This window comes from Terrapene carolina, unplaced genomic scaffold, assembly GCF_002925995.2.
Source record: "Terrapene carolina triunguis isolate 2854851 unplaced genomic scaffold, T_m_triunguis-2.0 Scaffold210, whole genome shotgun sequence".
NCBI classification, from domain to species: Eukaryota; Metazoa; Chordata; order Testudines; family Emydidae; genus Terrapene; species Terrapene triunguis.
The window spans coordinates 45,050,534-45,062,802 of NW_020664561.1; the positions used below are offsets into that span (position 1 = coordinate 45,050,534).

The 12,269-nt window shown below is 41.2% G+C and overlaps 1 protein-coding gene across 2 annotated transcripts in view; it reads left to right on the forward strand.

Annotated features, from left to right (window-relative positions):
* Window positions 1-12,269, forward strand: part of LOC112109825 (GPI-anchor transamidase) — a 115,663-nt gene that overhangs the window by 74,945 nt on the left and 28,449 nt on the right. The window contains exons 10-11 of one of the 2 annotated variants that reach the window (XM_026655430.2): window positions 3,393-3,468; window positions 6,314-6,409. In XM_026655430.2, coding sequence (XP_026511215.1) covers window positions 3,393-3,468; window positions 6,314-6,361 — 124 coding nt within the window. In that variant the 3' untranslated portion in view covers window positions 6,362-6,409. Of the gene's footprint in view, window positions 1-3,392; window positions 3,469-6,313; window positions 6,410-12,269 lie in introns of those variants that run through there. The other variant, XM_026655429.2, reaches the window with a different exon arrangement.

The following is a 12,269-nucleotide window of genomic DNA, read 5'->3' on the forward strand; positions in this document are numbered from 1 at the left end:
AGCAATGCCCCTCTGCCATGTACATTGGCCAAACCGGACAGTCTCTACGCAAAAGAATTAATGGACACAAATCTGACATCAGGAATCATAATACTCAAAAACCAGTGGGAGAACACTTTAACCTGTCTGGCCATTCTATGACAGACCTGCGGGTGGCTATCTTAAAACAGAGAAACTTCAAAAACAGACTCCAACGAGAGACTGCTGAGCTGGAATTGATATGCAAACTAGACACAATCAACTCAGGGCTAAATAGGGATTGGGAATGGCTGAGCCATTACAAACATTGAATCTATCTCCCCTTGTAAGTATTCTCACACTTGCTTCTTATCAAACTGTCTGTACTTGGCTACCTTGATTATCACTTCAAAAGTTTTTTTTCTCTTACTTAATTGGCCTCTCAGAGTTGGTAAGACAACTCCCACCTGTTCATGCTCTCTGTATGTGTGTATATATATCTCCTCGATATGTTTCACTCAATATGCATCCGAAGAAGTGGGTTGTAGCCCACGAAAGCTTATGCTCTAATAAATTTGTTAGTCTCTAAGGTGCCACAAGTACTCCTGTTCTTTTTGCGGATACAGACTAACACGGCTGCTACTCTGATTCCAGGGCAGTTACCTTAGTTTGTAGCAGAGATACTAACAGTTTCTGTGCAGTTCCAATCAAATGGTATTGTCTCAACCAGGCAGAGTGCATGAATGCTGTAACAGCTGCTGATGGATAACTAGAGGGTTTTTTCTCAGTTGTGCAATTCTCTGCACTCTGGTTGTGGATATCAGATTTGCATAATCACTGTATGGTTATTTCTTAATAACTATACCGGATGCAGATCCTTATGTCCTAGTGGGCTAATAATGACAGCTAGCCAATCAGAGTACAGGGATTTGCATAATCAGCGGAGTTATTTCTCAAAAATCACACAGTGATTATACATATTACTCTGACTACTCTAATTCTTCTGCCCTGATTGGCTTTTGTACTAAGAATTTGTTGCAGCAAACAGCCCCCAAAAGAGACGACCTCAGTCTTTCCCTCCAGCTGAAACAGGAAAATTCCAAAATGTACATTGGGGCAAAAAGAAGAAGGGGGCTGGGCAATGGGTGGGGGCAGAAAAGGATGGGGTGGGTCCACACTGCTGGATAGAGAGAGGTTCAAAAAACACCTTTAAGATTTGTTTCCCTTTTCTTATCCCTTTTTGTCCTCATCCTTCCCTGCCTACAGGTTAACTTGTCTCCAGAATAATAATTGTCATAATTATGTTTACATAGAGCCATGGAAGAACAAGGCCATATTTTTGGTACTAATGTTTAATACAATGATATAGTGATACTCCTCTTCTACAAGCAAACCTAACTCAATCTTAAACTGAGTGTTCTGTTCAAAGGGAAGGTTAAAACGAGGTACAGTCCTATATTGAACCATGGGGTGAGCTGTTCATTGTGGCTCCCAAAAGACAACCAGCACCTTGAGTTTTGCTGGTAGCCATAGGCGCCGACTCCGTGGGTGCTCCGGGGCTGGAGCACCCATGGGGAAAAATTAGTGGGTGCTCTGCATCCCCTGGCTGCCAAGCTCCCCTCACCCCCCGCCCCATCTCCTCCTCCCGTGAGCGCACCGCGTCCCCGCTCCTCCACCTACCTCCCAGCGCTTCCCGCCCGGCTGCCGCCAAACAGCCATTTGGCAGCTTTAGCACGCTCCGGGAGGGAGGGGGAGGAGCGGAAATGTGGCGCGCTCAGTGGAGGAGACGGGAAGAGGTGGGGCCGGGGCGGGGATTTGGGGAAGGAATTGGAATAGGGGCAGGGAGGGGGCAGAGTTGGGGCGGGGACTTTGTGGAAGGGTTGGAATGGGGGTGCCCAGGGGCGGGGCCTTGTGGAAGGGGTGGCATGGGGGCGGGGCCGGAGGCAGAGTGGGGGTCGAGCACCCATGGGAAACAGGGGAAGTCGGCGTCTATACTGGTAGACAGCCAGTAATATGCTTTCACAATTCTTCCCTACTGAGAGGGATAGGCAGCTGCATTCTGCACTAGATGAAAAGACTGAGCAGCCTAGATGGTGAGTCCCAGACACACCATGTTTCCAACCAAAGAAGTAACCAAAGCATTGGTGACCTGAAGCAGGTGCTGTACAGGAGAAGAAAGAGCTCAATTTTCTGGTCAGCTGAAGATGAGAGAGAGAGAGTATTTCTGGCCGTTGTTGGTAGTTGGGGATCCAGGAGCAGAGAGCTGTCTAGTGAGGCTCCAAGATTGAAATCCACTTTGAAAGTGTACATGAGTGTACACATTGGAGCAGGTTTAGACTCAATGAGTTCCTGAGAATGGTTTTCCGTACTAATCGGCTTCCCCTTTTTCTTTCCTAGAGAGATATTACGCTAACTGGATTTCTTTCTGGGCCTCTCTCGCTCTCTCTCTATCACTATGAGAGCAAGTAAACTGCTCTATTTGGGTTTAATGACAAGGAAACCTAGTGTACAGTTTCAACAGCATATCAGCGGGGTAGCCAGCTGGAGGTCTTACTCCAGTTCAAAGTGGACAAGTGGTTGCGTTGTTAAACTCGCCACCGCAGCTGGCACTGATTGGCATTTTTGGCAGAGAAGGGAAGGAGAATGATTTATCCTCTTGCTTGTGGTGGTGTCACATTTGAGTTACCTTAGTGGGACCATATGGAGAAGCTTGCACTGTCATTGCCAGTGCTGCACCTGTTCTGTAAACAAACAACTTCATTCTCCAGGGAGATCAGGCAAGCATCTTTCACCAGCTGAATTCACTTAAAACAAAATTAAAAGGTTTTCTCAGGTTTCCGCCTGCTGATTTTAAACTTTCTACATATTTGAATTATTCCAGTGAAAAACAGCAGCCATGAGTAACACACAAGTTTTATTTACACTAACTTGTCTTATTATTTTCTCTTGCTTTTAAAAACTATTTTAAGGTGGGGATTTACTTTTCTGATTATAATGAAGCAAAACATTGTTCCCTCTAGATCAGTGGTTCTCAAACTAGGGCCGCCGCTTGTTCAGGGAAAGCCCCTGGCGGGCCGGGCCGGTTTGTTTACCTGCCGCGTCCGCAGGTTTGGCCGATTGCGGCGCCCACTGGCTGCAGTTCGCTGCTCCAGGCCAATGAGGGCTGCAGGAAGCGGTGCGGGCCGAGGGAAGTGTGGCCAGTGGGCGCCGCAATCGGCCGAACCTGCGGACGCAGCAGGTAAACGAACCGGCCCGGCCTGCCAAGGGCTTTCCCTGAACAAGTGGTGGCCCTAGTTTTGTGGACCACTGCTCTAGATGTAACATTTCAAACGGTATTTCGTAGTAATGTAGTTTTTTTTGTTTTTAATTCCAGGAGTTTGTTTTTTGTAATAATTGTAAGAACATTTAGTAATATGAACTTCATTTATTTTCAGGGTTCCAAATGATGAGATGGCAACAGAACCACTAAAATATGCTGAACAGCTTCCTGTAGCTCAGATAATACACCAGGTATGCCTTTCCATTACAAGTATTTGCTTTCAGAATAGGCAAGATTCATAATCTTTAAAATGTAATACTTTTGTTAGGTTTTACAGAATCAATGTGTTATGTAGAGGCACTCACAAACTTTAGATGACAGCTATTAAATCATGAAAGTCTTATTCAAAGCACAGCAATGAAAGGATATTTGCAGGATGACACAAGAATTCTGACTTCACTGATGGCACAAGGTGCAGTTAAAATTTTTGTATTTTTTTCCCTAAAAAACAGAACTAGATTTCTTCCAACTTGCATCTTGACCCGAATCACAACATGCCTGCTGTCTTTGAAAAAGCAGCTAAATTACAATACCATTATCACAGTGTATTTGTAATGAAGAGTTGAACAGGGAAAACAATTTCCCTTCCCAATATAATTCTGAATGAGGTTTGAGTAACATTTCCATTTCCAACTACAGTAGTGCCATCATACTTTCTGTTCCTTGTGCAGCATAGCTGGTATCACAACAAAAAGCACTGTTGGTAGAGTTTTGCCTTAGGTATTTCATTCTAATTGTGGCTGTAATTAACTGCTGGCCCACTGAGCCAGATGTTAATATTGTCTAGATGGCAGATTATCTACAGCTCTGGCCTTCAGACACAATTGACTTTGAACCATGATAGATCAACAGGAGAAAATGGAAATCCACCAAATGTCAAAGTTGCTGAGAATATCCTATGAGTATTAATTGTTGTTGTTGTAGATCTTTCCAAATATCTTTGTCAATCAGAGTGTTTCTTTGCAGTTGAATTGCTTGCTGCAGGCAATGCCAATTTTAGCTTAAAGGAAACATGGGCTTTATTTTAAAACTTTCAAGTGTACAGGCCTTTTCTGCAAGATGTGAACACAAGGGATTTTAATTTTTTTTTTTTTGGCTGAAATCTGCACCTCCGGGAAGAATATCTGATGTGTTCAGAACATTGGAGATTGGAAATCAGGACCAGTTTGTATGTCAGGAATTCCCTGTTGTTGTCAGAGCTTCAGATGACCCAACAGCCTGCAAATGTCACATTTAAAATTCTGTCTTCATGCCTGACTCTCAGCATAAATGAATTAAACAACAGAGCAGGCAGCAAGTCAATATGTTCTTAACAGCGAGAGTGAGCAGTGAAACAGTTTGTGGGTTGTTTGGAATAGGTAAATAGGAACTGCACAGATTGGTTCACCTAGAGGAAAATCTGAAACAGGAAAGAGAATTAACCTTTAAGATGGCTGGCCAGATTAAATGTCACAGTAATATTTTTACAGCATAAAGAAATTAATAACCATGGATGGTTCATTTGGCTATTGTGTGATGTCTTGCAATGGACTACTGCATTGTGGGAATGCAGAAATATGATTTTCATATACTTTTATCTCGTTGCTATAACAGAAGTTTACCAATAGTATAGGACCAGATCCTCCCTGTCATCTGGTGCAAAGCAGCTAGACAGACCCAGTTACCTAGGGATTTCCTTGGCATAGGATGTTGTAAAGCTCTATGCCACCCCCTTGGAGGCCCTTATCTAGGGAGTATGTGAGGGGCCAGAATGCCCTGGCAATCCCTGCTCCTGAAATAGCCCCTTGGGGCGGGGAGGTCATTGCCAAAGGTGGAATTTAGAGCAACCCTGAAACTGCTCTACATTACACTGGATGTCCATGTCTTACAAAGTAGCTGCTTTCACATTCTTGTCAGTTTCTTCATAAATGTAACTTTGTCACACAAGGCACTCTTTTTGAAGAAAAGGACAAGCAGCATATTCCCTATGTTAATGATTGGGGATGTTTCACATTTACTTTTTTTTGCCTGATAATGTGATGACCTGTATCTTAATTACTTGGAATAGCCTAATAGATAGCTGGCAACTCTATTCAGATGGTACCATAAGTTTGTTGGTATTCTGGGGGCAGGTCTTCACTACAGGGGGGGTCGATTTAAGATACGCAAATTCAGCTACGCGAATAGCGTAGCTGAATTCGACGTATCGCAGCCGACTTACCCCACTGTAAGGACGGTGGCAAAATCGACCTCCGCGGCTTCCCGTCGACGGCGCTTACTCCCACCTCCGCTGGTGGAGTAAGAGCGTCGATTCGGGGATCGATTGTCGCGTCCCGACGAGACGCGATAATTCGATCCCCGAGAGGTCGATTTCTACCCGCCGATTCAGGCGGGTAGTGTAGACCTAGCCTGGGTATCACCAAATGTCCATCACTGTTTCTTGAGGTCCTTAAACATTATCTCTAATATTTTCTCCAGTTTTTAAACCACTGTAATATGGTAGCCATTAAAAGCCTTCTCTTTGATTTCTCGTTTGTTTGCTCACTGAGAAAAATTCAGGTACAGTACATCTTGAATTGCTTATTACATATGAATTGCATCAAAAGGAAACACTGCACCCAATTTTGACTTCAACACAGCACTTCTCTTGTATTAGTAGTAATCTGTTACCATATTAGTATAAAAATAGGACAACGACAGCATAGAGTTTAGCCATTCTAAATTGAATGATTATATCAAACTCAATACATTAGCGCACAATTAATTTAAATATACAGACACACAAGAAATGAAAGGATAAAAACCAAAGGGAGTATTAATATTAAAACGTAAACCACCAATTTTCTGAATATAGAGCAAATCAGACATACACAAAAAAGGAAGATAATTGCTTTACCAGTCTAAAACAAAAAGCACAAACATTAGATTTAAAAACATTTTAAGTAATTGGAAAAGGAAGAGCCTGGACAGCCATTAATGTAAAATGTAAATCAGCTATAAAACAAGCATTCATGTAAAATGGACACATAACCTGGTTTTAAAATATTACATTACTAGGTAGAAGGAGCTGTGGCAGCCAACTGGTTGACAGCCTGTACAGAATGAATTGCCAAGACATTAGAAATCAACATGACGGCTCTTTGATTCTTAAAATATCCTGTAAGTAGCATGAAGTAATCACGTACTCTTGAACAAAAATATTTAAATTAAGTTTTAAAATAGCTTAGTCAAGCTTAACGAGAATACAACAGAAGACATCCTAAAAATTTATGAGGTTTTTTTTGTACGCTAATATATGCAGACAAATTTGGATTGAGTTTGTGTATAAAGCAAAAAAGTTAGGAGGTATTTCAGTTCTGTTCTTTTGTTTGTTTGTTTTTAATTCTGCTTTTATTTTGTTCTAGTGAGAGGGTAGAGAAAAATGTTAAGTCAAATTTGGAAGAAAAATAAGTTGTATGTTGGAAGATTCTGTTTTTGTTCATCATATACAAAACATTCATTAGTAGGGCCTCAGTTCAGCAAGGTATTTAAACATGTGCCTAACTTCAGTGGAGCTTCTCATGCAGTTAAATTTAGGCACATGCTTATACACCTTGCTTAAATCGGGGCTTGACATTTGAACTATCCTCATATGATGTAGCCCAGTAACATTACAGATATTTTATTGATGAAAGGGATGTTTCAATGATAAGTGTCCAATCTCTTAATTTTGTTATAATTGAAAGCTTAAATGGCAACTTGAGGCCAGAATCAAATTGGATGCTTATTTCTTCCAGTCCTTTGTTAAATACTGATCATATTAAGCGAAAACACTTTAGCATTATGGAACAGTACAATAGTTTAGATTTTTGTTTGTAATAGTAACTTTAAGGTTCAATACAGCTTGTCAGTCTGCTCTAAGGCGGGGATGGGAGGCCCACACTAGGGGTGCGACCTAGAATGCTCTGCATTTACTTCTGAAGGGTTGAGCATTCCTATATGTACTCTACTTGTCTGGTGAAAACAGACATTGCTATAGAAACTAGTAAATGAATATCTTAATGTATCTAGTATCCCTTTGTTGCTTTTTTTAGTACTTAAACTTAGCAAATAAATTACTGTTTCATTTCCCCAGAGAACTATTTGATCCTAATTTGAGAACAGAAACCTTCAAAATTAGCAACTAAAAAAATTGCTTTTCTAGAAATAACTGTTAAGGGGAAAGAATTATGACTGTAACCCCAAGGGATTACTATATTAAATTAATCCTGTAGGGTAAGTGTACTTTTGCATTGCTCAACAAGAACTTGCTTTTGCCACTGAGGTTCCAGTTCAGCAAAGCTCTTAAGCACTTGATTCATTTTAAGCATGTGAGTAGTTGGGACTACTTATATTAGTTAAATGTTTTGTGGTATTAGGGTCTTAATGCACAGTTTTGACTGTCTCATCCAATCCATAGCTGGAAGGATGAGGACTTCAACATGGGGAATCAAATGAAAAATTAAAGGAAGAAAATGGATAAGGGGTCTTCAGAGCTGTAGAAGGGGAGCAGAGAGACCAAGGTTGTGGTTGGAGCAGTTAGTGATTGTCAAAGGTAATTACGGAACTGCTCAGCACAGTAGTTCCACAGTTAACCTTGCAACCAAGGTTTCATTTTCATCTCTGGTTTCAGCCCTTATCTCACTTTGGCCCCAAAACTCCCCCCATCTCTTGTTTGTTTATTCTCGGGACCTGATTCCGATCTCTCTGGTTTTACAGTGCTATGTAAATTCATTCATTTTCAGTGAAGTTATACCTGTTCTTTGTTGATTTAGCTGGGAGAAGAATCATGCCCACAAGTATAGAGGAGAGAGGTTTTTTGCGAAATTTGAAGGAAAACACTGAAACCGTGTTCGTATGTCAAGAAAGTAAAATGTACAGTGTTCAGGTTTCTAAAATGCTTTGTTTTTGCTGTTCTTTGTGAGGGCCTATAACACAGAAATACTTAATAAAAACAACAACAATCCAATGCACAGAAGCCAGTACTGATCCTGGTAAGGGCTTTCAAAATGTAGTCCAGTAACTATAATGAAAGCCGACCATGAGGATGGTTCCTTGCACCTCCAGTGCATACTACTTTGGCAGAGCTCCAACAATGAGAGCCTGTTCCTGACAGCAGGGATCTTCACTCTCACCTGTCTTGGCTCAGAATGGAATCTTTTCCCTCTGCACCTACCCGAAGACATTTCCTTCTTGAATCTAGTATTTTACAAACAGCACTTCTGGGAGAATCTGTCAGCACCCAAGGATTTAAACTGTTGTCTCTCCTGGCTTCCTCCATGAGGCAGGGATGCATGTCTCCTGTAGGCATCCCTAGAACAAGGATCTACGGAGATATTCCTTCCCTGCTTTTTTCACCCAGATGAGAGGTTGGGGAAGTGGCTATCACCATGCCTGTGGGTTCAAGGCAGCGAGTACAAGCTGCCACTTCCATATGAAACAATCTTGGTGTGGCCCCTTACTGACATATGGAGCTGACATTCATGTTCCGCTTCACTGGTGAACTCTTCACACCAACCCAGCCCATAGGCAGAATATTGTTACACACACACACACACACACACTATCTCACTTGCAAGGGAGACAGGTGGTGACATTTCTCCTTAAGACGATGGCATGTCAGCTCCAAGCAGCACCAGAACTACACATTGAGCTGTCATCTCTAGCATATTTATAATACAATCTTTTTTCATTAGTTGCTTTTAATAACTTATTTAAAACTGTCCTTTGCTGAGAAACTCCTGATTTCATTGCTCTTTGGATTGGTTAACTCCTAGGGAAGTAGTGGATGATGGGAGTCATCTTTGGATGAATGAACTAATACTTTCCACTATAACCTTATTAAAATTTGCTGAACTTATCTGTTGGGAAACCTGTGCGATCAATGCAATCCAGTGAAGGGGTACCCCCTTGGAGAAATAATGCAGAAGAAACAGATGATTTCCAATATAATTGCATTTTACAGTTACTTAACAGACATTAATTTGCAATTAAACTACTCAGTTTTTCTTTCATAGACTAAATTTGAAATTAAGATTTTAAGTTTAACTTAAAAAAATGGTACTTTCTGTGGAAAATACTTCCTGCTTTGTTAAACAGTGACAAACAGATGGGTCAGAATTCATTTGTTTACATGTTATTAGGTTCATTTCACTTTAATTGGTTGAAAATAAAATGGTGATTATCACTGTGTACATTTTATTAATCTTTTATAAAATGAGTTAAGGGTTTTTAAAATTTTCATCAGGCACATAAAATGCTTAGTAAGAGAACAAAGGCAATACAGGTTTTAGTTTAGATGCAGACACTGATATTCTTGGATTAGAACAATTTATCTGGAGATAAAAATACATTGATGAATGAAACTCATATTGAAGATTTTACTTCATTTTCAAATGTATAGGACACAATTTTCAAAAGCAACCAATGATTTTTTGAGTGCTCAACTTGACACGTAAAAGCGTTTTTAGAATTGCTACACAACTCCTCTCTGAAAATCAAGCCCCTTTAAGGTGGGTATCCTAAATTACTGTGTGTTTGTATACAAGATACACATATTCTATGTATAGAATGTATTCCTTCTGCCTAGTGATGCCATGAGTCAGAATCACCAAGCAAGTGGTCAAGAAGAAAAGTCCTGCATTTCTCCATCTCTCACTATGGGTATGTCTTCACTACCGGCTGGATCGGCGGGCAGCGATCGATCCAGCGGGGACCGATTAATCGTGTCTAGTCTATTCCCGAACGCTCTCCTGTCGACTCCTGTACTCCAGCTCGGCAAGAGGCACAGGTAGAGTTGACGGGGGAGCGGCAACAGTCGACTCAGTACAGCGAAGACACCACGGTAAGTCGATCTAAGTACGTCGACTTCAGCTACGTTATTCATGTAGCTGAAGTTGCGTAACTTAGATCGATTCCTCCCGCAGTGTAGACCAGGCCACAGTGGAGCTCCTCCTCCTCTTCTGCAGGTTTGATCAACAGCAGCTGTGTGTTTGTTCAGCTGTCTCCTTTAGTGCTGCCATCTCCTGTGACTGCAAGAGAGTAGATGGAAGGCAATCAGTGGCCATGTCAGTGCTTCTGTACACCTTGGACTAGATGTGGAAAACCACGATGCTTGGTTATGGTCATCAAAATGTGTGGGTTCCCTCTCCTCCAGTGATTGAATTTAAGCCAACATTCTCAAGGTTAGGGATGCTGGTTACTGTTGTATGCTGTGATAAAATGCAATATATTGCACTCATTGTTCTACCTTTTCAGTCTCTAGGATTTGCGGGGTCTGTTAATGCTGAAGAAAGTTAGAAATGGACACACTGAGTGTCATTTTCATTGTGTGTGTGTGTGCGTGCACCCACATGCTGGGTTCCATCTCCTTTTCACTTTGTAAGTACAAATACTTATAATTGAGCACAGTTTAAACTTGTGTTTTGTTCACCTGTACTTGTAAACTGGACAAAAGGAGGCAAATGGAATCCTGTATGGATGTTACCCAGTAAACAACAGCTCTGAGTCCCCCTCCTAAGATCTAGCTGCTGTGCTGTGAATCTAGTTTCTTTCACTACTAGGCTTATGTGGGAATTGTTGGGCTTTCTATAGCTTCTGCTTCTCATGCCTTGCAACCTCACAATACCCCAAGGGCAAGTATAGCTACTTCTGTACCCAAGAGAAATAAAACAAACATTCTGTCAATAGGACCAAATGCTGGTGTAGATTATTGCCAACTTCCACAATTTCAATGCACATAGAGCACTGAAGAGAGATGCTGCCAAAATTGTATGCATGCAAGAGCAAGTTCCTGGCTGCTATTTGCTCATCTGGCCACTCCGAAAGAAATGTGGATGAACTCCAAGGTTAAGGATGATCAAAAAATTATGATGGGAATACTGTCTTACTGCCCCAAAACTGAAAGATGTTCACATGCTCATGCTTCCTTTATAAAGTCAAGCGAATGATTGATTGCCATGATAACTTCCACTAAGTTATACAAAGCTAGCTGAGACAAACAGTGCCATCATCTATTTCTCTGGCTTTCACTTCAAGAAGTCATTTAAAAAACAACAACCCCAAATGCTGATTTGCTTTTAGTTGAATTACAGAACCTATAATGCCGGACGTAACATTTCAAATTAATTTTCATCTTTTCAATTACCATGGAATCTCACTGGCTTGCACTTTTCTAATATGTAAAAATGAGGTTGGCCCTTGCCATTTCTCATGCAAAGGCTAAATAGCAGAATGCTCTAACAAGGCCGCATACTAATCAAAGTTGTTACATTAATGTACTACAGTATTTCCCAAAATGCTGTGAAGTATTATCATAAAGAATTAAAATTAAACCACATTTGTCTAATAAATGAAGTACACTGTTATCCTTTTCAGATACTCACTAATTCATAACATTGTGTGTGTATTAGTGATGTTCTACTCTATTATAGTGCATAGCTGACTTTTTCAAAATGATCTTTCTATCTAAGGAATAAATGAAACTACAGAAACCTTTGGATAATATAGAATATCAGGGTTGGAAGGGACTCAGGAGGTCATCTGGTCCAACCCCCTGCTCAAAGCAGGACCAATCCCCAGACAGATTTTTGCCCCAGATCCCTAAGTGGCCCCCTCAAGGATTGAACTCACAACCCTGGGTTTAGCAAGCCAATGTTCAAACCACTGAGCTATCCCTCCCCCCAGTACTTTATAATTTTGACCCATCTCATACATTCAGAAGAAATTTAAGACACAAAATAAGTGCATCACTTCCATAACAGTTATCTAGCAGACTTCTGGCGACAGCCAGCAGTGTGGTGGAACTGCTTTGCATTGTACTGCTGGTGGATTCTGCCTGTAAAGTTGGCATAAATGGGCATGAGGGGATTATGCCAGTATAAGGGGAATCCTCCAGTGGCACAGAACAGGTATAGTGGTTCCTATACCACTCCCTTCATTTCTTCTTTAGCAAAGGAGGTGTTAGGGGGAGTTTTAGCCATGACACCCTCCCCCC